At 47.0% G+C, this 26,014-nt stretch overlaps 1 protein-coding gene across 1 annotated transcript in view; it reads left to right on the top strand.

The window, feature by feature from the left end:
• The window catches only part of C8B (complement C8 beta chain), a 37,747-nt gene extending 12,939 nt beyond the window's left edge, over positions 1–24,808 (top strand). The window contains exons 5-12 of the mRNA XM_028106888.2: positions 1,054–1,186; positions 3,159–3,356; positions 7,233–7,473; positions 9,361–9,489; positions 12,339–12,502; positions 20,158–20,311; positions 22,407–22,475; positions 24,657–24,808. Coding sequence (XP_027962689.1) covers positions 1,054–1,186; positions 3,159–3,356; positions 7,233–7,473; positions 9,361–9,489; positions 12,339–12,502; positions 20,158–20,311; positions 22,407–22,475; positions 24,657–24,808 — 1,240 coding nt within the window. The remainder of the gene's footprint in view (positions 1–1,053; positions 1,187–3,158; positions 3,357–7,232; positions 7,474–9,360; positions 9,490–12,338; positions 12,503–20,157; positions 20,312–22,406; positions 22,476–24,656) is intronic.
• The last annotated feature ends 1,206 nt before the right edge of the window (positions 24,809–26,014 follow it).

The raw sequence follows: 26,014 nt of genomic DNA on the forward strand, positions 1-26,014 counted from the left end.
TATTACGATACATGAAACTCTGTCACAGGAAAGAGAGCCTAAGACAATTCTGTTAGGACCAGAACCGAGGCCAGTGCACAGAGGCTGAGAGAAGACAGAGCTGGTCAGGAATGGAGGCCTGCCTTAGGAGGCAGTGAGAAATAAGGCTACAGACTGGATTGTCATCCCTTCTAACTAAACACAATGACATCTGCTGCCCCAGGTTTGGCAGGACACTTTAGAAGTGATCCATATGTAGCGTCACCCACTGCTGTGTCTGTTTCTAGTTAGCCCCTCAGTAAATGATAACTGTTCAGTGTCTTGTGATAGAGATCCTACAGAATTTAAGAAGGAAACCACCACCCTCAAGGGCACTCAGTCTAGTGCGACAACAGACACACAAATAATATCAAACATTTATCACAGACCGAGCTGTGTTTGAACACTTAATAAACATGGGCATATGTAATCCTCACAAGACCTTGTGCCCATTTTCCAGAGGAGGAGACCAAGGTACAGAGAGGGTAGCTGGTTTGCCTGAGGTCACATTACTAGGAAATGACAGGACAGGGATTTGAGCCCAGGCATCTGGCCCCAGAGTCCCTGTTCCTACCTACTTTGCTAAACCATTCTCATAAGTTAACTATACAAGTACAGAGTGGTAACTGCTTGGCGGAGGGGGGGGCGCGGCAAGCACGGGGTCTTAGGAGGGTCTCTAGCTTAGCACAGCAAGTGATGGGCAAGGCTTCCCATGAGGCAACAACAGAGCTCAATCTTGAAAGACAAGGAAGAGATTAAACAGTGAGCAGCTGGAAGGGCATTCTGGGCACAGGGAACAGCACCTCGGCAACGAGAAGGAGCAGAGCAGTTTGGAGGAAGTACAAGCATCTCCCAATGGCTGGGACTAGGGTCTGGAAGGGCCAGAGATGAAGCTGGAAAGCTGGTTTAGACCACATACCAAGGACCTTGAATGCTGTACCCAGGAGTTTGGGTTTCCTTCATTAGGGTCTGCCAGGGAAGATGACATAGACTGATGACCCTAACCTCTCCCCCCTTTCCATGCCTTCTGTGCAGGATAAATCTGTTCACCAACAGTTTTGAGGGCCCGGTGCTCGATCACAGGTATTACGCTGGGGGATGCTCCCCCCATTACATACTGAACACGAGATTTAGGAAGCCCTACAATGTGGACAGCTATACCCCACAGGTATGTGAGAGCCAGGAAGCCCCTGGACAGTCCCTTCCTCAGGACAGAGCGGCGAGGCTGGCGTGCCCCGTGCAGTCACAGCAAGAGTCGTAGGAGCAGAATTAGGCGAGCAACAGCATCGAAGCTGGCATGGAAGACCGAAATAGGGCTGTGGATTTGGCGTCTCACAGACGTGGTGGCTCTGCAGCACAAATCACCCTGCATGCTCTGAGCCTCTGTTTCCCCCTCTTTGAATGGGGGGCTGGGAACTTTCTGCCCTACAGGGAGAGGATTAGTGAGACCCACATGTGTCAATGCAGAACACACACAGTAAGCACGTGGCTTCATGGGGAGGCGGGGACTTCCTCAGGACATGTACACTGCGTTCTTAAGGTTATTGCCAAGTCCTCACATATCAGAACCACGCATTCTGCTAAGCTTTTTATGTCATAGCATGCTCCAGCAAGCTAAGCCTGTATTCCTACGAACATGCCAACTTCAAAGCAAAGCTCACAGAGAATGGGGTTTGGGACAGGCTCTGGACACACACACACACACACACACACACACACACACACACACACACACACACACACACACACACACACACACACACACACACACCAACGTAAGGATGTGGGCTCCAGGCCTGGCTGTGCCGCATGTCGCAGTCTTACTTTAGGCTGAGATCCTTCTGCACGCTGGGCCCCAGCTTCCTGGTCTATAAGATGAGCAGGGGCAGAACTGCATACAAGAGAGTAGTTGGGGCGAGTTTCTACTTTTAAAATCATGCAGTCCTGAGAGTTACGTTCCTACTTCCTCTTCCCCCACTTCTCCCCACACATACTGGCCAGGAAGGAGACATGGACAAGCACAGCCTGCCCCACCGTGCCCATTGCCACCCCCGTGTGGTCTCTCCTTTCAGGGGAGGAGCTCAGAGCCGCCGTTTATCATCCCGTCCAAAATAGCCCCTGACCCGGCAGGACACACGTGCTAAGCCTCCTCTCCGCAGAGCCAGTGGCTTCTGAGGGCCGCGTCAGGCACGCTGTGTGTTTCCTCCCTGTAGACTCAGTCCCCAGAACAAGCCCAAGGGGAGGAAGAGCCATCATTTCTGTGTTCCACGTGAAGAAACTGAGGCATGCGGAAGTCAACTTGGTCCTCCAAGGTTGCTCAGCTGGAACACACGTTCCACCCCAGGCCACACTGGGCGTCACTCTGCTCCCTTCCTCAGCAGCTGAGCATTCTGGGACCTGCAGGCAACCAGAAGCCGACATGTGGGGGTGGAGACCCTGGGGGACAGGTCCCTCCAAGGCCATCAGGGCAGTATCTTTGGCAGCACCCTATGCACAGAACAATGAGCACTGCGTTTTGAGCAAACGGCTCTTCTAGTTTCTCTGGAAGGCACTTGCCGTCCACGTCACTTCATCCTCACTGCACCACCTCTGACCAGACCTCATCAGCTGTCAGCTGCTCTCCCCTTACAGCCTCCTCACTGGCCTGTCTCTCTGACCCCAGACTCATCCCTTCCAGGCCAACCCCTGTGCTATGCCCAAAGTGATCTTCTAGAGGCTCGTCTTTGGATTAAGTCCAAATTTCAGAGCAAGTAACGTGGACACCTCAACATTTTGATGCCCGCACACTCCCTCACAATGCCTGTCCCTTCCCCTCACTGTGGCGTCTTCTGGGTCAACCACACTAGATTCCCCACACTTTGTAGAATAATTCCTGTCCTTTTCCACCTATGTGCCTTTGCCAAAGCCAAGTCGCCGAGTCCCCAGGTGAACCCAAGTCAAGCCCCCACCACTGAGTTTCGCCTGTGTCTGTCTCTCCTCCCAGACTGGGAGCCGTGGGGCTGGGGAACACAGGTTTCTGCATCCAGAGCCTCTAGTCGGGAGCCTCACACACCGTAAGAATACAGTGGCTGTCTGTTGACTTGTATAGAACTGATGTGACTCAAATGGAGTAAGAAACATTTTCTTTATTCCTCCTTTAGACCCAAGGCAAATACGAATTTGCACTGACAGAATATGAATCGTACTTGGATTTCGAACATAACATCACAGAGACAAGGGCAAGCCTGTCTAGTTTCGGCTTTGGTTTTAAAATACCTGGAATTGTTGAACTTGGTTTCAATAGAGCAAGTGGTAATAGCAAACATTTTATTAGCAGAACCAAACGATTCTCTCACACTGTAAGTACAATTTCTATGTATCCATTTAAATTTCCATGTCCAGACGTGTCTATATTCCCCATTACTACCAGGCCTAGCAACCAGTTATATTTCTGCTGTCTTGAAATTCTTCTTACAAAAAAGCAGCATGGTCTTAGGTGAACTTACTTTTTAGAAAGGCCAGGCAGTGGTATATAATTATTTTCTTCTTCTATATTTATGTTTTCTTGCTTTCTAATGAGCTATATCCCATGGTTTTCTTATTTTAAAGATTTTTTTTAAAGATTTATTTATTTAAAAGAGAGAGAGAGCAGACAGAGGGGCAGAGGGAGAGGGACAAGCAGACTCCTCACTGAGCGTGGAGCCCAACGCAGGGCTCAATCCCACGACCCCAGGGAGCATGACCTGAGCCCAACTGACTGAGCCACCCAGGCACCCCTCCCCTGGTTTTCATTAAGCTTGAATGAAAAGTAGCTTTTCCAGACCAAATCATCTCTGGAGGCATTTCAGCCCCCAGCCATTTAACTTCCTGTCCTAAACATTCAGCTGAAGTTCTCCTCCAGAATGTCACCCAAAACCTCTTCTTCTCCGACTTCTTGGGGCCTCTGGTGGAGTCGACCACACCGTCACTGCTCCTCATCATTTGCCCTTCTGGGTTCTAATCTCCCCACCTGCTCTTTATTTAATTCGTGGCCATCTTCTGTTCTTATCCCTCAGCCACACAGGGTGACCTCTTCTGTTCACCCCCCCACCCCACCCCACCACCAGGGCAAGCCATGCGCCTTCATCACTGCTTCTCACCTTCCTGTTATGCTCTGACCTGCACCACACAGTCTTATGGGCATCGTTACCTCAATGTCTCGCCAACACTCCAAAGCAAGCTCTTCCTCCCCAGTTTTCTGTGTTAAATAGCATTTGTTTCCTTCTACTTTTCCAGGCGAAGCATTTCAGAAGCCTATTTTGCTCTCTCTCTCCTCTTCATTTCCACATTATTTGGCCACAAATCCTTTGGTGTCACTCTCCAATATTTCTTAATCTAACTCTGATTATACCTTAACTAGCCCAGACCCTTGCACCTCTTGCTTGGCCCCCCTAAGGGGTCTCCTGTCTCCCGACTTGGCCCTTCAGATTTGTGTGCTGCCGGAAAGATGTTTCTACGATACCAGTCACATCACTTGTCCCCCCTGCCGTGTAAGTTGAAGGTCACAGCCCATGAGTTGGTGGAGAGGAGTAATTGGACCGGGAAGTAATGGGATATGATGTTGGAGAAGCAGGTGACAGGCAGCCTTGAGGAACCTCGAATTCCTGAGCAAGGAAGGCGCGTTTTATTCTCTAGTCCCTGAGCGTTTTCAACAGGAGTGTGATATGTTAGAAAATGGATCTGAGTGGAACGTGGAGGAGATCAAGTCACCTATAATGATTCATATGAGGAAAAAGTGGTGAGGGGGGCTCAGAAAGGTCTCTGCTGCTGAAACACTGACCAGCAGAAAATGAGGAGTAAATGTTAACGGGATTGTTATGGTCTTTGCATGTTTTTCCTTATCTTCTAGGCTCTGAGCCACTTGGGGGCAGAGGCTGTTCCTTTCATCTTTAGACTTAGGATGGCACTTAGTAGGTGCTTAAGACTAAAATATAGTGATGAAAGGTGGGACTGATTAGAAGGAACGTATTTTGTTGGGGAGCAAACGAAGGGTGCCATCTATTTACTCCTTCCCTTTCTCCTGCTCCCCACCCCCCTTCCCACCCCCACCAAATACCCAGTGATAGCATGCTTATGGTGTTCTGGGCACTATAGTAGACTTGGGGTCTGGAGACAAATACATCCTGATTCTTGTCTTCAAGCTCACAGTCTAGGAGGAGAGGCAAATGTGTATGCAGATAACTAATGCTTAATTTTGTCTATCAGTTATAATACAGCATGGTGTGTGCTCTAAAGGAAATATAAGCAAAGTGCAGAGCCGTCCTGGAGAATGGAGTGTGTGTCTGGGAAATTCAGGGACGGTGTCACATAGGTAGAAGCAGCTAAGCAGGTGCTTAAAAATATAAGTAGATGTGCATCTGGCAGAAAAGGGAGGGAAGAGCATTTAAGGCAGAAAGAACAGCACGTGCAAAATTGTGTTATGAAGAAAATGGCCAATTTGGGGCACGGTGAGAAGTTGGACTGATGCTGATGTCTGGTGTGGGTGGTAGGAAATAGGAAGGTGTGGGGAGGAACACTTCATTACCAGGGGACAGAGTGTGAGTTCTTAATGTTCACAGTAAGGGAATGGATTTTATTCTGGAGGCAACAGAGAGTCAATGCAGGGTTTTGTTTTAAGCCCAGAGGGGCATTATAACACAGGTATGCCTCGGAGATATTGCAGGCTTGGTTCCAAACCACTGCAATGAAGTGAATGTCACAATAAAGTGAATTAAGTGAATTTTTTGGTTTCCCAGTGCACACACAAGTTATGTTTACACTACACTGAAGTCTCTTAAATGTGCAATAGCATTATGTCTAAAATAACAATGGACATACCTCAATGAAAAATACTGCTAAAAATGCTAACCATCATCTGACCTTTCAGCAAGTCATCATCACTGATGACCATAACAAAAATAATAATTAAGAAAATGTTGAAGTGTTGCAAGAATTATGAACATGGGACACAGAGACATGAAGTGAGCTAATGCCATTGGGAAATGGTGCCCAAAGCCTTGCTTGATGCAGGTTGCCACAAACCTTCAATTTAAAAAACACAGTATCTATGAAGCACAATGAGGCAAGGCATGCGTGTAGTACTCTCAGAGTTTTCAGGGGTCAGCTCTGATTGGAGCAGTGAAGCAGGCTAGAGAAGGAAGGGAGATCAGTGGGAAGGCTTTTATCAACATCCAAGCAAGAGAGGAAACCTATAGTATTTAGAAAAATCACAAACAGAGCACTGCTCCGCTTGGAAGGGTAAGGAAGAAGGGAGAGTCGTGAGCCTCTGGGACAGGACTAGAGTGAGGTGAGCGTAAGTCAGGGAGCAATGAGGGGCCCAAGCGGTTGGCACCATGGCCTTCTAGAACTGATAGGTCAAACTGGCTGTAAGTCTTAAGCTTGGGGCAGAGGGTGCCTTGTGAACATTACCCACCCTCCTACCTTTTCCTCTGCCTACACGCCAGCATAGGAACCTCTCACCTCAGGTGATACTAATATTTCCTGGATGCTTGCACTTCACCTAGCATCACCCTCTTGCAGTCTGGCCCCCACACCAGGGGTCACCAAACATTTCCTGTAAAGGGCCAGATAAATATTTTAGGCTTTGTAGGACCCTAGGGTCTCTGTCACAACTACTCCGCTCTGCCACTGTAGGGTGATGGCAGCTATGGAGAGTGCATGAACGAGAAAGGGCATGGCTGCATTCCAGTAGGACTCCATTTGTAACACCAGGCACCTGATCCGGGGTGCAGGCTGTAGTTTGTTGACTTGTCATACACTACAATGTCTTGCCTTCCTAAAGCACCACTTTGACTCTTTCATGGGTGGCCTTTCTTCAGAATTTGAAAAGCACAAACAAAGAGGCTGCCTTGGCAGGCAGGCAGGCAGGCCCCGTATCCCACCAGAGTGGCCCCGGGCGCACCTGCTGCTCCCCATCATGTCTGCCTCTGCCTCTGGCCACCTACCCTTCTCATTCCCACTTTGCCACCCTGAGGAGCTAAGTTAAGAGCAAGCTCTCCCAAGCTGAAAGGACACCATAATATTTATGAGAAATGAAAGCTTGTCAAAGAGGCCCGTCTTCCCTCAAATATCCTCAAGGAATCGTAAGAGTGATGACCCCAGGCCAAGAACGTCGGATGATATTTGTAAAGTTCATCTTTTCGTTCCAGATTCCTAACTTTAAAGGTCTGGTTTTCCCATGTCGGTATTTCATTTAGAAAAGCACATTTCTGCACGCGCGCTCTGACCTTGAAGTAGCACATTACAAGCTGAAACCCAGAAGCCTTATGCTCCATTACGAGTTCCTTCAGAGAGTCAAGCTGCTGCCCCTGGAGTATAGTTATGGGGAGTACAGAGATCTCTTCCGTGATTTCGGGACCCACTACATCACAGAGGCTGTGCTGGGGGGCGTTTACGAATACACGCTCATCATGAACAAAGAGGCCATGGAGAGAGCAGGTACACGGCCCAGGGGACTGTGGCTTTCCTGCCAGGGCCCACGTGAGCTCTGTGAGGTGGTGGGGAGAGGCTTCTCTTAGTTGGTGGGAGAAGAGTTATAAGCTCGGCTCCTAGCTCTCTTCACCTTCCCCGGCTATAGATTCACCTGCACATCTTCCTTTTTCATCCCCTGTTCCTGTGGGTCCTTCTCCACTCAACCCTCTGTCTGGGCGGTCCTCTTTTGTACAACTACTATCTCGAGACAGCAGCCCCCAAGCTCGTGGCTTTAAATGCCTCCAGTGTGTGGAGAACTCTCCATGTCTATTTCCACCCTGGCTCTCTTCCCTGCACCCCAGAGCTTACATCCATGTGGTTCCTTGACATCACCACTGGGGTGTCCAACATCCAGCCCCACCTTACCGTGCCCTGAAAGTCAACTTTCGCTTTTCTTTCCCAAATGTGTGTCTTCCATAGCCACCCACATCTCAGAATGGTTTCACCCTCCAACCAGTGGCTCAAGCCAAAAACCTAGGAGTCAACCTTGACTGTATTTCTTTCCTTCTAGTCAATTAGCAAGTCCCATCAGTAAGTTTGAGGTGAAACCCAGGATTCTGCCTTCCGAGCAAGCTTTGACATGATGTCAGTGCTGCGGATACATAAACCACATTTTAAGTAGCAAGGTCACAGATTATTACGCTAGCCTCCAAACTAACGTTCACCTCCCATTGCCCCTCCACAGTCTCTTCTCCTTACACATATAATTACAGGACTTTTGGCCAGGCCTAAGGCGTGGCTCCTGCTTCCCAATCCCGTGTTCTTTCCTCCAACATGCCACCTCCCAGCTCACCTGCCCTGGGTCCCACAGTTCACAGGGGCAGAAACAGGGCTTTGTTATAAGTCCATTGTACTCGCAAGAGGACACATGGTATATGATGTGCATAAATTTAAGCCAGCGTAGCCTCAGTCTCACGAAGGTCGAGGAGAGCTTCCTCCATCCCACTGGCTTCAAACACACTTTCATATTTCCTCAAGTTACTTCCTGCAGAGGGACTCTACTATCAAATAAAGTGGGGAAACATTAACGGAGCCCACTTTTAGCCTAGCCATGAGCCTACTGCTGTAAAATGACCTCTCCACCTCCTCTGGTACAACAATGGTCACACTTACTTGACCGCAGAAGCACTTTTTCTTGTAATACTAGTACAAAAATTACGAGGGATATTATCATGAGATTTGTATTTCAGGGTACGTGTTTGGGGGAATACTGACGTACACTAACATCATTGGGACAGCCCAGGAGGCAGAATTGCTCTCCTCTCCTTGCCTGGCCTCAAAGTGCCAATAATTCACAAGGCCAAGTTTTCAGCAAGCCCAGGATGGGTGGATGCCTTGTGGAGAATTAGGGAGGAACAGGTGGGAAATGAGTCAAAAAAATGAAGAAATAAGAGGAATTGGCCCCTTCTCTTTGCCAGGTCCGAGGCTGACACTTTAAAGGCATCACCTTAATTAATTAATGAGCAAGCTATCTCTTCTATAGCCAAGATTAAAGAAGAGTGGGTCAGCGGGTCAGCAACCTCGACTCACAGGATCAATCCCTAGATGTTTGATAAGGAGCCACATTTTTAGAAAGCGACCCTGAGCACTTCCACTCTTCGGGGGGTAGCAAAGAGCCTCAGAGCCTCTGAGGACCCTGAAGGGAAGTTGCTGTCCCATCTCTCATGAGGTCTCCACGCTGATGTCAGCAGCTGCCCACATTGCGGTCACCAGGCTGGCCACCCTTTTATCTGATCCCGAGTCCCTTGGGGGCCCCATGACATCCAGAAAGGGCAAGGCCTTTGGAATCAACAACAAGAAAAGGGACAGGGTAAATTACCTCTAGGTCATGGGCCTCTTTCTTGCTTCCTTCAGATTACTCTCTTAAGGATGTCCAAGCCTGTGCCCAGAATGGTTTTAGATTCGGCATCGGCATTGAGGTGGTCTACGTCAAGCTCGGTGTGTCGGTGGACATATGCCGGGGTATTCTGAATGAAATAGGAGGTGAGTGGCAGGAGCATGTGACTTCTGTGCTCATCATCTTTCCTTCCCTAGGATCCCCAAAACTGAGCGTCTCTTTAAGCCAAAGACCGGATGTTCTAAGGCATTTCAATTAAAATAATAATTCATTCAATAAAAACTTATTTAGCTCCTACAATATGCTGGGCATACGAAAATGAGTAAAATTGTATTCCTATCCTCGTGGTGTTCACACAAAGCAGGCAAACAATTAAAGAAGCAATGACAAGGGCGCATGGGTGGCTCAGTCATTAAGCATCTGCCTTCGGCTCAGTTCATGATCCCAGGGTCCTGGGATCGAGCCCCACATTGGGCTCCCTGCTCGGCGGGAAGCCTGCTTCTCCCTTTCCCACTCCCCCTGCTTGTGTTCCTGCTCTCGCTATCTCTCTCTCTCTGTCAAATAAATAAATAAAATCTTAAAAGAAAAAAAAAAGCGATGACAAGGCGGCAGTAAGCACAAAACCAGGTCTGGAGCATCAGTACAGGCTTCCTAAGGGAGGGAGCATTGGCATCGCTGCTCGAGGAGTAAAGCAGCAAGGTTGTTTTTAAGGCAGGAGGAAAATGACAATGGAAATTGACTCTGGGGGCTGAGAGTTGGCCTGGCTGGAGGTAGGAGGCGGGGGTCGGGGACAGGTGGAGGAAGTGGGGGAGGCAGGTGAGGAAACTAGTCCTTCCCTGAGATAATGGGTGGGACAGATATTTGAAGAGGAGTCAAAGCCGTAAGTCATGTAGCAGAGCCCACATGGCAGGGGAGACCAGATCGGAGGTGGGTATCGAAGCCAGGATGTAGTGCCAAGTGTCTGGGAGAGGAAACCTGGAGGTCATTCAAGGGAACTGGAATCAATGCAGCAGGTGCAGTAGGAAAGAGAGGCCAATCAGCAGGGACCCAGTCCCTGACCTCTGCGGCAGCCTGAGCAGCAAGCCTCTACCTGCTCCCCTTACTGAGCTTGCATCTGGGATGGTATGTGGAGAAAGAGTTCCCCAGCTGAAACAAAACAAAATAAAACAACAAAAATGTAACTGCTGGTCTAGAAAAATCTCTTGCCCTTGTGACTGATGTGTGGTTGATATTGTTTATTTGTTCATTCTGGTGGAGCTGGGTTAGAAGATACGTCCTACAAGAGAGGCATGCATAGAACATAGGTGCTCTTGAAAGAAGACTCGTAGGGGCGCCTGGCTGGCTCAGTCAGTGAGAGGAGCATGAGACTCTTATTCTCGGCGTTGTAAGTTCAAGCCCCACATTGGATGGAGAGATGACTTAAAAATAAAACCTTTAAAAATCTTTTTTAAATTAAGACTTGTCAAGTACCTCCCCCGCACCCCGTGCAGGTCACTAGATGGAACATTGCCCAGGACCCCAGAACCCTTGGTAACTACAACTCCTCCCTCCCTTTTGGAGAAAACACCATCCTTACTTCCGTGTTAAATACATCCTTCATTTCTTAATAGTTTTACCACCGTATATATCACTAACCAATACAGCTTAGTGTTGCTTGTTTTTGTTTTGTTTTGTTTTAAAGATTTTATTTATTTATTTGACAGAGAGAGAGAGAGCACAAGCAGGGGGAGCCGCAGAGGGAGAGGGGGAAAGAGGTTCCCCGCTGAGCAGGGAGCCCGATGTGGGGTTCAATCTCAGGACCTCGGGATCATGACCTGAGTGGAAGGCAGATGCTCGACCAACTGAGCCACCCAGGTGCCCCTGTTGCTTATTTTTGAACTTTATATGGATAGAATGTAATCTTTTCAGTTTTGGGTGTTGTTTTTCTTTTCCATTGGACATCATGTTTTTGTGTATAACTATAGTTTCCATTGCTGCATAGTATTTTATTGTATGAATATAATACTGTGTCTTTGTCCATGCCGCTGTTGAATTTGGGTCACTTCCTGTTTCGAGCAAGTACAATCACTGGGGCTGTGACCATTCTTACCAAGCTGTCTGGTACCCGTGTGCAAGGGTTTCTCAGGGAATGCATGAAGAGTGGGATTGTTGGGTTGTAGACTCTGTGCTTTTTCTGGACTAGTTCCTGCAAAGCTGTTTTTCTGAAACGATTGTACCACCATACAACCCTACCAGGAGCGTACAATCTCCCTCTCCATGGTCCTCAGGTGTTGCAGGCTCAGGGCTGAATGGTCACTCGACACCACCTTGTTTGGCATTGGGTACGTGGACAGATTAGAATGTGAAGGACTCAAGGATATGATTGAGGACTCTCCCGGAAACTCCACGAGAAGTCAAAATAATAATCATTTCATAGTAGACACTCTTGAATGGGTATCTATCACATATGAAGCCCAGACTTTACAAATGTTCCCACTTCTGTTGCCCCATACAAAGAAGCACTATAGCTTAGAGCTTCACAGCACTACCTGGATAAACCTTTTCACCCCTAATGCCTAAGATTTCTTATCTGCAAATAAGTGAGTTAATACATGTACAATTAGATTACCGGCTGGCACATTAATGATCAATAACTCATCTCCCTATCAACCTACTTACCTATCTGTGATCGATCGATCGATCTATCTGTCTATCTATCTATCTCTCTATCTATCTATATCTGTCCATCAGCTCTCTGTCTTCCATAGACTCAGTGACTGGCATCTATAGATGTCCCTTCCTTGTCCTGCCCCCGACTTGGGTCCTATATGACTCAGAGCTGCCTTCCGCCCCTTGCGCCATGACTTCCTCGCTGGCGGGAACCCATCTCGTCCACCAGCACCTCCAGGATGAGTTTAACAAATATTGTGGTAATTAGGTTGTTGGTTGGGTGGCAGTAAATTCCAAGGTGTGGAAGTGGATCCCTTGACATGCCAGGTCTCTGGGTCCGTTTCAGACAGAAACAAGAGAAACACTATGGTGGATGACTTGGTGGTCCTTGTGCGAGGAGGAGCCAGTGAGCACATCACCACCCTGGCCTATAAGGAGCTGCCGACGGCTGACCTGATGCAGGAGTGGGGAGACGCGGTGCAGTACAACCCAGACATCATCAAAATTAAGGTACAGCTGGGGGATGCCTGGGGGGCTCAGTCGGTTAAGCGTCTGCCTTCAGCTCAGGTCATGATCTCAGCATCCTGGGATCGAGCCCCACATCGGGCTCCCTGCTCCACGGGGAGACTGCTTCTCCCTCTCCCTCTGCCGCTCCCCCTGCTTGTGCTCTCTCTCCCTCCGTCCCCTCTCCAACAAATAAATAAAATCTTTTTAAAAACTTAAGGTACAGCTAGGCAGCTCCACCCACCCTTTCCTCTCCTCAGAAAATAGCTTATGAGGGGCCACTGGGAGCCAGGGCGTGGGATACAAAGCTCAGTAAGACCACGCCTCAGTCTTGAGGCACACACATTATAGTGGATAATCTATCTGGAATGGACCGATTACAATATACTGTTCAGCACCAGCTAGAGACCCTTGAGTCCCTCCCACTCAGGCCCCCCAAGTTGCTAAAGGAAATTCACCATCAGCTTCTAATTCCAGCCTTCTTAAATTGATATTGTTTCCATTTCATCAGAGAATGCTCTTTCCATTATTTCTTTATTTTAGTTTTCATTCATTCAACCAACAAATAGTTGTTAAGTTCCTGCGATGTGACAGGAATTAAGACACTGGAGGAAAACACAGGAGGTGGTAAGGATGAAGCATATGGTGTGTGCCGAGTGGTAAGACACATCCAGGCATGACCATCTTACAGGACAGGGTGGTAACCTCACAGTGATCACTGACGTTTTGAGCACGTACTATATTCTTGACACTCTGCCCGGGGCTTTAGGAGCGTTATTTCATCTAATCCTCACGAGTCTGCAGATTGCATATACTGATCTCCATTTTGTGGCTGATGAAAATCAAGGTCACAGAGGTTGCATCCTTCTGTGGCTGCTCAAGAGTCTCCATGAGGTCTGGACCCAGGAGTTTGACCTCTTCCCTCCCCTCCAGATATCCCTGTGGGTTTAGTGAATAACAACTACTGATCCCAGCCACCTGTCACCCACACAAGAGCAGTTTTGCAACCTTAAACTAAGAAGACGTTTGCTCGAACAGGACTGTCATATACATCACCAGTAGTGGGTCCTTGTCTGTGGGGACTTCTGCACGGTGTCCACGTTCCATCCTCGGCTACCCTCTTCTCACCATTGGTTGTCCAGCATCCACCCCCACGCCACCCCTGGCTGCCCCCAGAGATTTAGTCTTGCTGCCAAGGAAAGGGAATGAGAGACTGGAGCTCTTGATGGGAGGCTCAATAGTTCCCAACCCTGGCAGCTTCCCACAGTGTCTCTACTTGTATGTCAAATGCATAGTTTCTGCAGAACAAGAAGCCTGCCATTCAAATCCTCTCCTCTGCTATGTGTTCAGTAGTGACATTTAGGGTACAGCCATTGACAAGGCCGAGGAGGATAAAATCAGCCATAGGTTTTAGGAAGCTCCAGAGAAGTCTGGGATTGGCTGATGGTGTGGTGACATTGCTTGGTATCACAGATGAGCATGGGAGTAAACAGAGCTCAAGGGAAAAATAGATCCCTGGCCTTTACTTGGCACTTATATTTTACCTGCATCTTTTTTTCCAAAACTGAGAATTAATGGAGTTTTCTTTGGTTACCCACCTAAAGAGGTTAGATGTGCCAGACTGGGCATGGGGAATGTCAGGTACCAAGCATCCAAGCATGTGATATGATATGGGGTGTGTGTGTGTGTGTGTGTGTGTGTGTGTGTGTGTGTGTGTGCATGAAAGAGAGAGACACGGAGGGAAGAAGAGAGGTAGGGCAGGTTAGCATGTTAAACATCTCAGTCAGGCCTGCAAATAACCTCAGAGGTGCGGTGCTCTACCAAAGGCTAGTGGCTTCCCAGCCTGTGTGTGATACAGTGGAAAGTACCATAGCCACTATAAGTGTAGTTCTGTGAAGGGGCTGTATGGGCTGATAAGGGAAAAAGATGAAAGAGTCAGAGATGTGTTCAGGAGCTGAGGAGGGGAGATTACTGAAGGCTCTTTTTTTTTTTAATTTTATTTTATTATGTTAGTCACCATACAATACAATACATCACAAATTTTCGATGCAGTGATCCATGATTCGTTGTTTTCGTACAACACCCAGTGCTCCATGCAGTATGTGCCCTCCTTAGTACCCATCACCAGGCTAACCCAGCCCCCCACCCACCTCCCCTCTAAAACGCTCAGTTTGTTTCTCAGAGTCCATAGCTCTTCCTTTGTTAAGTCCTGGACCTGAGTTGGAAACATACATTCTGGGCATCCCGCTCTTGCACTCACTCTTTCTGGCAAGAGAAAACTGCAGACAGCTTCACATTAGCTCACCATAATTCTCTGCAGAGCCAGCTCACCAGGTAGTTGGAGCAACGATTACTTCCCAGGACAGCAGAGGCCACTGGATCAGCAATTCTTAGACACAGAGTGTTGGCTGGGGGTTACACCCATAAACCATTCTTGAAGATCAAGACCTGAAACACGATTCCTATAGGAGCCAGGTGTGCAGGGAAAAAGAACACTGAAGAGCCCATTCCCACTCTTTACTGGTAAAATCCAGACTCAGAGAAATGGCTCTTTGCTCAAAGAGCTAAGAAATAGCAGTGACATGTAAAGAGAGTCCCAAAGACAAAAGGTTGAAATTACATTCGAGATGCAGAAGACAAGCCTCCATCAAAAAGTGGAAAAATAGAAGTAAATTGTAGAATGTGTTTGCTTAGTGATAAGAAGATTTAAGAAAATGAAGAATTTAGGAAGTCAAAAACAGAAGCTGAGCTATTGAGAACTCATCAGATGAGAAAGGAAGTAGCTGACTCTAGCAGATGAAAGCCTACATTGGAAACAGTAGAGAACAGAACTGACACTGCAGAAAATTGAGTCAGTGATATGGAAGGTGCCATAAAAATGTTCTTATCGTGTAGAAGCAAAAGACCAAGAGATTAAAACAATGACATAAAAGAAATATGATGGAAAGAGAGTAGAGGAGAAATCGAAAATTCAAAGACTTCTTCCTGAGAAAGAGACAAGATTAAATTTGAAGATGCATTAATTGTGGACATAATACGAGATACTTCCCTGAGCTGATAATACAAAGTGGAGAGCTCATTGAAAAGTAAGCAAAAGTACTGAAAACAAAACAAAACTGAAACACATCCTAGTAATTTTTTTTTACTTTTAGAAACAAACATATCTTACAAAAATAAAAGTTGTCCTTGTCTTAGAATTCTTTGCAACACTAAATGGCTTAAAGACAGTGGAGTGACAACCACAGTGTCATGAAGGTAAAGCTCATGGACCGATGAAAAGGTCACTGATAGAGGAAAAATCCCAAAGACATTCTGAATGGTTAAAGGAATCACAAAAAGAGTTTGCCAGATTTGGCAAGTGAATATGCAGGATGTCCAGTTAATTTTGAATTTCAGACAAATAATGGATAACTTTTTAGTATGAGCAGCCCCTAAATATTTCATGGGACATCCTCCTACTACACAATTATTTATTGTTTATCTAAAATTCAACTTTAGCTGGGCATTCTGTGTTTGACCGGCAATCCTAGTCACCTCCTCTACCATCCACATACATTTCTATCAGTAGTCAGGGTGGCTGGGTTGTGGTCCGAGGTCCAGGCTGATGGAGAAGCTATTGTACAGAGCTTGGGCATTGCCCAGGGTAGAAGGAAAAGATATGGTCGTGAATGGTGCTCACGTAGAGGTCAGGAAGGACTTGGTTATGCTTCAGTTAAAAAAAAAAAGTCCCAAATCTTAGTGGCTTAGTACGTCAAAAATTTATTTCTCAATCACACAAAATGTCCAAAGCATATTAAGGAGGGGACTATTGGTGGTGCTTTTCAGGGACCCAGGTGATGGAGGCTTGATGTGGTCATGTGCTCCCAAGATCACCACAGAAGTGGTAAGGGAAGGGGAAATGTGACCTCACTCTGTCCTGAAAGCTTCACCCTGGAAAGGACCCTCCCTCTGCTCACTCGCCACTGCTCAAAACAGGTCACGCTGCAAACCTACCCTTAAGGATGTCAGGGGATTGCAGCCCTGCTATGTACCCAGAAAGAAAAGCAGCTGATCAGTTGGTAAGCAGATAATCACACCTTTCTAATGGTGTGACCATCATACATTTCTAAAGCAACATACTCAAAGATTCTGGAAAGGCAAATGACTCTGACCAAGAGAAGGTTTAAAATACAGAGGTTGTGGTAACATTGCCTGGTAAGATAATGTCAGACTTGGGCTGCCATTTGGTGGGATCTCGCCCACCAAAATAAATTCTGAATTTCAAATAAGGAAACCATGAATATAATTAAATGACAGATAACACACCAACAAAATAATTTTGCCACAGATGAAATCCTTAATGTGCAAGGAATGCTAGAATTCGTAAGAAAGACACATCTCAAAGGAAAGAGACAACTTACAGAACTATGATGGTGAATATATATGCAAAATGTTGCACTTTTCTAGGAATAAAAAATGAAAAAGTAACAACATCAAGTTGACAATGTTTAAAAATCTGTAATGCTCAGTGTTAGTGAGAGCGATAAGATGGACATTGTATAAAATGAGATGAGAAGTTGATACAACAGTTTAGGAAAAGAATGTAACCATCTATATCCAAAACATTAGAAACATTTATAGCTTTTGATCCAATAACTTCAGCTGCAATAATCAACTAAAGGAATCATTTTAAAAGTTGGTAAAGATGTATGTATAAAACGATGCCTTCTTTTATGTTATTTGTAGTAGCAAAAGAAAAAAGGAAACAAGGACATAATAACAAGAGAAGAGGTGAATACCTTGTAGTTCATCCGTACAACAGGGTTCTAAGCAGCCCTAAAATATTTTATTAGAGAATATTGAACAGCATGGGAAAATGCTCATAATAGGATATTAAGTGAGGTTAAGTGGAAAACACAACTGCACTTTTCTTATGCCACCAACTTGGTATAAATATCTGCCCGTTGAAGTATCCAAAAACATACGCTGAAAGGACACAAACCACAATGCTAACAGTTCGAATCCTTTTCTGCCACCTACTGAGTATGTGACTCTGGTCTCTCCATTTAACTTTTCTGTGCCTCAGCCTTTTCATCTGTAAAATGGGGCTACAGAAGACCACCTGCCTCATACATAGGATTGTTGTAAAGATTAAGTTAGATCGTGTATGTATTTAGTTTGGCACCTAACCGCTGCTGCTAGTGCAGTAATTATTTGTCATCATTAAGAATGGTGATCACCTGGGGCGCCTGGGTGGCTCTGTCGGTTCAGCGTCTGACTCTTGATTTTGGCTCAGGTCATGATCTCAGAGCCATGAGGTCAAGCCCTGCATCGAGTTCCGTGCTGGGTGTGGAATCTGCTTGAGGATACTCTCTCTCCCTCTCCCTCTGCCCCTGCCCCCCTGCTCTCTCTCTCTCTCTCTAAAAAAAAAAAAAAAAGAATAAATAAATAAGAATGGTGATTACCAGGGTCCATTACAGGGAACTGCATGGACTTTAACAAGTAGTGAGCACGATCCCTTTGCCAAAAATGATAAATAAAATTTTCTCATGGACAAGTGCGCTTAGGACCCGGTGGTCAATATCAATATCAATAGGTAAGACTGTGTATTTGGGGGAGAAATAAGGAAGAAAGAGGGAGGGAGAGAAGAAGAGGAGGAGAAAAGAGAGAGAAAGAAAGATGGGGGGCAGCAAATGAAAGAAGGGACAGTGATGCCCTTCTACTGTAGAATTAAAAGGGAGCTGTGGGGTCTAGGAGTTGCTGCTCAGTCCCAAGGAAAACCGCAGTCTGCAAACTTTGGAGAACACTGGCACAGAAATTGGAAATGGGAAGCCAAGCCATTTTTACTAATGATTATCATGAGCTAATAAGAAAAGCAAAAGCTTTGGGTCAGAATCCTGGCAATACTAGTTAACGAGTTCTTTGACGTTGTTCAAGTCACTTAACCTCATCTGAAAGTAGGGCTAACAGTTGCTACCTTGTGAGGGTGGAGTGGAATCACGTTTGTCAACCACCAGCCCTGGCTTCTGGTGCACAATACACGTCTCCGACATTTATTCCGGTTCTGCCACTGACTTGCTCTCTCTCCTGGAGCCAATCTCAGTGCTGGTAGGAGAATGCCTGGGGGGTTAAAGGCAGCCTTTCAAGGTGCTCCAGCAGGGAATGCAGATTGTCCGAGGAGCTCATACTGGTGAAGAGCAAACCCCCCCACTTCCCTCCCATTCCTCCCCCACATGTGGCCAGCAGGCTGGACTGTTCCGTAAACCGCCTCTGGATCAATTCATTGACCGCAAAACGGTGAGACAATGGGACCACCAAGGGGCCTTGCTTTGCCCACTGGAGTGAAGGTCAGCAGCAGATGCATTAAGAAATGGAAGCAATTTTCTTCCCACTGGAGGCTTCTATTAGGCATGATTGCCTGCATTTAGACAGACCCTAAACTCTCCAGCACTGGATTAGGGCAGGATCACAGACAAAATCTGGAGAGGAACCTGGCCTTGGAGCTGAAACTTAGGGCCAAGAGGCTCCGAACATTTTTAACTACTTCTTTGCACTTTGCCTCAGACTTTTCCTAGCCCGTCAGCACCACCACACTCGTCTGTGGCTTCCTCTTGTGAAAACACGCCCTGCCCACGGGGGACCAGCAGCGCTCTGTCTGCGTCTAGGTCTCTGCTGTCCACCCCCTCTCCTCCGGGCCAGCTGCTGTGGCCCTGATGAGGTCTCCCATCCCCCATTCATTTGCCCATCCACTTTTTTTTTTTTTTTAGATTTTATTTATTTGAGAGAGCGCACACGCATGAGCAGGGGGGAGTCCAACGCATGACTCAATCCCAGGACCCTGGGATCATGACCTGAGCCGAAGGCAGATGCTTAACCGACTAAGCCACCCAGGTGCCTCGCCCATACGCTTTTATTAGCTGTTCTCACGACACTTGGGGCTAGACCCCAGAGACACAGAGCTGACAGTATATAGTCCTGATCTCCAGCAGCTTACCTTCTTAACTCAAGAAGGAAAAAAGGAGATTTCAACTCATGAAAAAAATGAATGACTGCAAAGGGTCAAAGAGATAGAATTTGTATCGGATGAGCACTGGATTGTATGCTGAGCACTTCCTGGTGGGAAGGGGTTCTATGAACTTTGGAGCTGGGGGGGAGGAAGGCTTCATGATGGTGGCTCTTGTGTGATGTAAATGATTTTGCCAACTACTGGGCGGTGGGGGGCGGGAGGCAATGTTGGGACAAAGCTCCTATAATAATTTCAAAGAGCGGCTTGAAAATCACCTCCTCTCCCCCACCAAAGACAGATCAACTGCCTGCTCCTTTGCCCCCATTCCAAGTTTGCACGCATGCCTATAACTGCTGTGCTCTAAGTACCTGTTACTATGTCCCTCGCTCTCTGGATTCCTGTGGATTTTATCTTACTCATCACTTGTGCTTAATGCTTGGCACTTAGGAGATATTCAGTAAGAGTTGACCTGAACTCGAATGAGTTTATTTGTGGATATTGGGTCGGATGGGACAGACCGAGGATGGGGCATCCATCTACATACTGGTATGTCCATCCAGTGCCAGATGAATCTTACCTCCATGCCCCAGCCCCTTGCTCATTCCTGTGGAACCTTGCTTCGCCCTTCTGTTTGATGACTGTCTTCTGTTGAAATGCATGCCTTTCCGCTCCCTAGGCAGAGCCTCTGTATGAACTGGTGACAGCCACGGACTTTGCCTACTCCAGCACAATAAGGCAGAACATGAAGCGGGCTCTGGAGGAGTTCCAGAAGGAAGTCAGCCCCTGCCACTGTGCTCCCTGCCAAGGGAATGGAGTCCCTGTCCTGAAAGGTACCATTTCCAGGCAGTTGGCGTCCCTGTAGAAGATATCATCTGGAGGGGCTGTTGCTGGGGCCAGAACACGTCATCAAATCCACATACCCTCCAGGGTATCTCAAGAAGAGTTCTAGGTCAATCCCTAGTCCTCTTCCGCAGGCCCCAAGGACTATCATAAAGCCCTCTTCATTTTGTCAGAGGGGAAAAAAGAGCCCCCTAGGCATTTGGAGCCTCTTAAACTGAGCTTCTCCACCCTGATCAGACATTAGAACTACCTGAGACCTTCAGAGCTACTGATGCTCGAGCCCCCACCTGGATCATGTGACTCTCGAGAAGACCACCCCCCCTCATCAGGACAGGTGAACCCTCTCCAGGTAGTTCTAATCTGCAGCGGGGCTGAGACTCATAACTGCTTAAGTCCCCACCTCCCTTGAAGCACAATGAGGTGGGATTGGACAAAGCCCGCCCCCCCATGCTCAGGTGCAACTCCTGGGCGAAGAGCACAATGTTCCTCCACAAGCAGATCTCAGCCTGGGCTGCAGGGGAGAATCCTGGGCCTCACCCAGAACAATTAAAGTGAATCACTGGGATTGGCCTTTGAAAAAGCCTACCAGATGATTGCACTGTGGAGTCAGGGCTGAGAAGTTGATCTACAGCTGAATTCACTGGCACATAGGATCCATGATTTCACTAGCTTATAGACTAGTGGGAGGGCTAGACCTGACCAAAGAGTTAAACTGAAGTGTACCGAGCATTAGAACAAGTATCAGTCTATTTCCCAAGAAGTCAGAATGTAGGCGACTAGGTCATGCTACTCTGGCCACCCGAATACCTAGGTTCCAGCAGCATAAAACCAGAGGAGCAGGCTGAGAATGTGCGTCTGCAACAACGGGTGGGAATGGACTTGGGGAACCTCTCTGGGCCCAATAAGAGGCCCTGGGCTCTGCACGTCCTGACCGGTACATGGTGAGAAGATTGGGGGACGGGGTGGGTTGGAGGGAGTGTCAGCAAGGATGGGCCACTTGAACTTGATTCCTAACTTTAAGGGCCATATCGGGCCACTGCAATGGGCAGAGCAAATTTGGGGTTGGCTGAAGCCTGGGATCTTACACTTCAGTGGTGATAGCTGAGGAAAGGTCCAGTCCAACAGGAAGCCAAGGTATCAGGAGCAGTTGGGTACAGCAGATCCCCACCCAGGGAGGGAGCCACCTGGAGTTAGGGCAGAACCTATGTGGATAGAGCCAGCTCAACAGAGGGGACACAGGAGAAGCCCCATTCCCAACTGAGACTGAGGAGTATGTGTCTAGCTTCTTGGACAGGGTGGGTGGGAGCAAAGCAGAGATCAGTGAGAGCCTAAGGCTGGGAAGTTCTGCCATCAGAATGGGAGCACCTAAGTGGGGATGTGGTCAGCAAGAAGGGGGTCATCCCATCAGCTCAAGGTCTTGATCGAGGGTTGCTGAAATCCCCTTGCCTCTGTGTGAAATTTGGACCTGGGAACTGGAACCCACCTGAGGATGTGCACTGGTGTGAAGGAGAATATGAAGCCAGAGACTGGGGTGTTCCTGGGCCTGCCTTAGAAAAGATAATCTTGTGAAGGGATTCTGTGTGATCCAGATGAGAGTAACTCCTGGGTGAGAAGTTACAGGTTAACATAAATAACTTCCAAAGGGTCAGAACTGGCCAAAGGTGGGATGAAACTTCTGAGGACAGTGAGTGCCCCATCACTAGGAGTATTCAAGCAGAGGCTGGACAATTAAACGCCCCAGGCTGAAACTAAGTACCAACGACCAGTGACCTCAGTGACCAGTAATGTAGCATCTTAAAACTGGAAACTTACAAGGCTGGGTCAAATGTCAGCTCACGAGTAATTTTCCTCAGCAACGCCATGTGATTCCCCATGATGGCAATAAACACCTTTCATGAGCAGAAGGCCCTCAAGAATGGAGTAGGTATTCTTGGCCCTGAACCTTCTTCTCTTAAAGTGTTCAACTAAATGTTTCTCCTATTTTAATCTAATAGCAAAGTGTCACCACTTTGATGTGGAGGGCTGAACTCGAGGGTTCTGTTTCACATGGTATGAGTCACACTCTCTCTCCATTTGTCTTTCCAGAATCACGCTGTGAATGCATCTGTCCTATTGGATTCCAGGGAACAGCCTGCGAGGTCACCCATGAGAAAAGTAAGGAGTCTTTGAGAGTTGGTCAGAAAAGGGAAATCTAGGGAATTCCAGAGGATAATTCAAAAGGGCAAGAAGAGCATTGGAGATGTTGGGTTGGGAGTTGGGTACTCTGAAATTTGAGGTCCATCCTGGCTCCTGATTTTATATTTCATTGTTTTCATACCTAAGAGTGCTTTGAGTCACAGGACAATTAATGCATGGCATTTGCAAGTCGTTTCTTTGAATCATTCTGGAATGCTTCTTTTTTTTTTTAATTGAGCTTTTATTCAGCCCTCAAAATCCAGCACAGATGCCCCTCTTTTGTAAAAAAAAAAAAAGTTCTAACCCTCCACCCCTGAGTAGAATTAGTTAATTCCTCCTATGCGCTCCTATAGCACTTTGAATATATGCCTATTATGGCTCTTAGCATATTATATTTTGGATATTGTGTGTGTCTGTCTCCCCTATGTGTGTAAGCAGAGATCATGTTCCATTTATCTCTGTCCCTGTGGCCCAGCATAGTTGCTGCTCAGTGGTAGGGGCTGAATTAACAAACGAAAGACTAGGCTATCATTAAGATCCTTTCCAGCTCTCAAATTCTTTGGCCAGTTTATTATCTGAGTTTGCAATATCCTTCACCCCTGACTCCTTCTTCCCTTCCCTTCCCTTTCTTTTATTTTCTTTTTGGTGATACCTTTAAAAAAGGAAACAACACATCCAGTAAAAACAATATACTACTATGTATCAGGCACCTTGCTGAGTGCTCAGACTCAGTGGGTTTGAATTTCATCTCTATCATTCAGTAACTGTGACCTTGACAACTTACATGACCTCTTGGTGCCTCAGTTTCCTCATCTGTAAAATGGAGACGATGATATTAACTACCTCCTAGAGCTGTCTTGAGTTTCTCCTGAAACACATACAAAGCCCTTGGAATAATGCCTAACACATTGTACGAGCAAAATAAATGTTGGTTAGTTTGTTTTAAAGCAAAATGAACAGTGTTACTTTGTATTTTACAACATTAGATCCTTTGGTCCTCACCACAACATCACAAAGTAGGTACTATCAATATCTCCATTGTATTGATGAAGAAACTGAGATGCTGTGGGTCACTAATGAACTTGCCCGGTGGTTACAGAATAAGTGTAGGACCACAGGTTTGGGTCCAGTGTGTCTGCCACAGCCTTTGCTCTTGACTCCTGCCTGCACTGTTCCCTCCCCAGTGAAATGCTCAGGGTTGTTCTTACCCACCCACCCCACCCCCTGCCACATCGCAACCAGGCCCCGCACAGTGCTATACCTCCAGTGTGTAGTGCACAACCATAGGATTTTTCTCCTGGTTGGAGGAGACCCTGGACACTTCCTACTGGAGCCTTCTCATTTTATGAGTGGGCAGGCCCAGAGATAATAAGAAATGCACGTGGAATTATACTGTCCATCAGAGGCTTAGCCAGATACCTGATATATCATGGTGGATAGAATCAATTACTTGTCAATCTCATCAACGACCAAAAAATCCTCAAGGGAAAGGCAAATGTCAGGGAGGGGAGAGTGCATTGTTTATTGTTATTTCATATAACGCACGATGCTCACAGTAGATCACAGAGCTCCTAGGTTATACACCGACAAGAAGTAAACTACCCAGCATCCTGTAGCTGGGAAGTGACTAAGCTGAGAGCCAGTCATTCAACAGATGTTTACCAAAGGCATCCTATGGGTCGGCTTACGTGCTAGGGTTCAGTTGTGAGCAAATTAGGTATAGATCCTGTCATCATGGAGACTGCTATTTAGCAAGAAAGATCTACATCATTTAAATTTGTCCCATAAATACTTTTAAAGTTTTAGTTGTAACTGCTATAAAATGCCCCCAAGAGCTTAAAATATGAAGAATTGGTGGGGAGTTAGAGGTCAGAGACGTTTCCCTGCAGAAACAATACTTCATTGGGGATCTGAAGGGTAAATGGGATTGACCAGATGAATAGAGGAGGAAAGAGTATTCTGGGCCAGGGAAATAGCATCTGCAAAGGCCCTGTGGTAGAAGGGAGCATGGCAAGTACAATGGTGTGCAAGAAGGACAGGTGACTGGAGGGAGGAGATGAGAGCAGACTCCCAAAGCATTTTGGTTTATACACCCCACCCCTCCATAGGGCACTAGGTGTAACAGGGCTAATTAATGTCCACTGACCTTCTTTCTTCTAGATGTCCCCATTGATGGGAGGTGGAGTTGCTGGTCAGACTGGTCTCCGTGTTCTGGAGGACATAAAACAAGACAAAGGCAGTGCAAAAATCCACCTCCTCAAAATGGAGGCAGTCCCTGCTTGGGCCCTGCTTCAGAAACACTTAACTGTTAAGGAAGAAGTGCTTCTAGTAGATAACTGCTGTGGGCTGCACACCGCAAGAGCTCTGAGCCCTGAGGAACTAAGGCCCGGTTACCACATACCAGCTCCCACCTGGGGCCAGCCCGAGAATAGAGGGCTGTGCCATTCAGGGTGTTTGAAATAAAGATGTTATTGGCAAAATGCATATTGATTTGAACCAAGAGTGAGTTAAACATAAACTACGGGTTCCTTAAGGGCTTAAGAATCTTGGTAATGCTCACTTTGCTCATCTGTCTAGTTTTATTCCACTCACATGCACTCCTAGCCAGGAACTGTTAGAAGTTGTTCACACTGACGTCCTACCGTCTAGCAGTGATTGGTGCAGAGTAGGTGCCCAACAGTGAATCAGTGCATAGATATTAAGTTGTTCCTCCCTAGAAGACTACATGGTCTCATTCACTGACAATGGCAGTGAATATGTATTGAATGATGACGATGCTTGCCACGGCTCTTAGTGTGTTAATTCATTCCAGCCTCATGATGGCCTTACAAGCTATGTATCCAACAGCCGCGGGAGCTGGGACTTAGAACAGTTAGGTGGCTTGTCCGGGGTTGTGCGGTTAGGAAGTGGCAGATCTGAGCTGCAGACCCGGGCACTTGGGCTCCAGAGGTTTAGACTCTTAACTGTCATGTTCCCTTCCTCTCGGTAAATGGGCATTTACTGACAAATGTAGAAGAACGTGTGTGTGTGTGTGTGTGTGTGTGTGTGTGTGTGTGTGTGTGTGTGTGTGTGTGTGTGGTATTGACAGCCTCCACCCACTGCATCCTGAGGAGAATGGGTCCTGGTTCCTCAGCTCCCTTTGATGCTAAGCACAGGAAGGGCGAGGTTGTGCATGTCCAAAGCAGGAGTTCTGGGGCAGAGCTGAATTATTGTGACATGCGTGGGTGCCCAGAGAAGGTCCTGAGCTAGAGAAAAGAGCAAGGGAAATGGAAGAAAGGAAGGAAGGGAGAGAGGGAGGGAGGAGGGAGGGAGGGAGGAAGGAATGGAAGGGGAGAAGGGAAGGAGGAAAGGGAGGAAGAAAGGGGGAAAGTAAGGAAGGAAAATGTTGTAGTGCCTGGAAGAGGAAACATATCAAGGAGAAGTTCAAGTTGATGGCTCTGGGGCAGTGTGCAATGTGTACCTTCCCCTACTTCTGTACGGTCCTCTTTGCTCACTCGTGCTTTCGTCCAAATCTTACC

The sequence above is a fragment of the Eumetopias jubatus genome, unplaced genomic scaffold (assembly GCF_037043125.1).
Source record: "Eumetopias jubatus isolate StellerSeaLion01/CBP00866 unplaced genomic scaffold, mEumJub1_p1.0 scaffold_4, whole genome shotgun sequence".
Taxonomy (NCBI): Eukaryota; Metazoa; Chordata; class Mammalia; order Carnivora; family Otariidae; genus Eumetopias; species Eumetopias jubatus.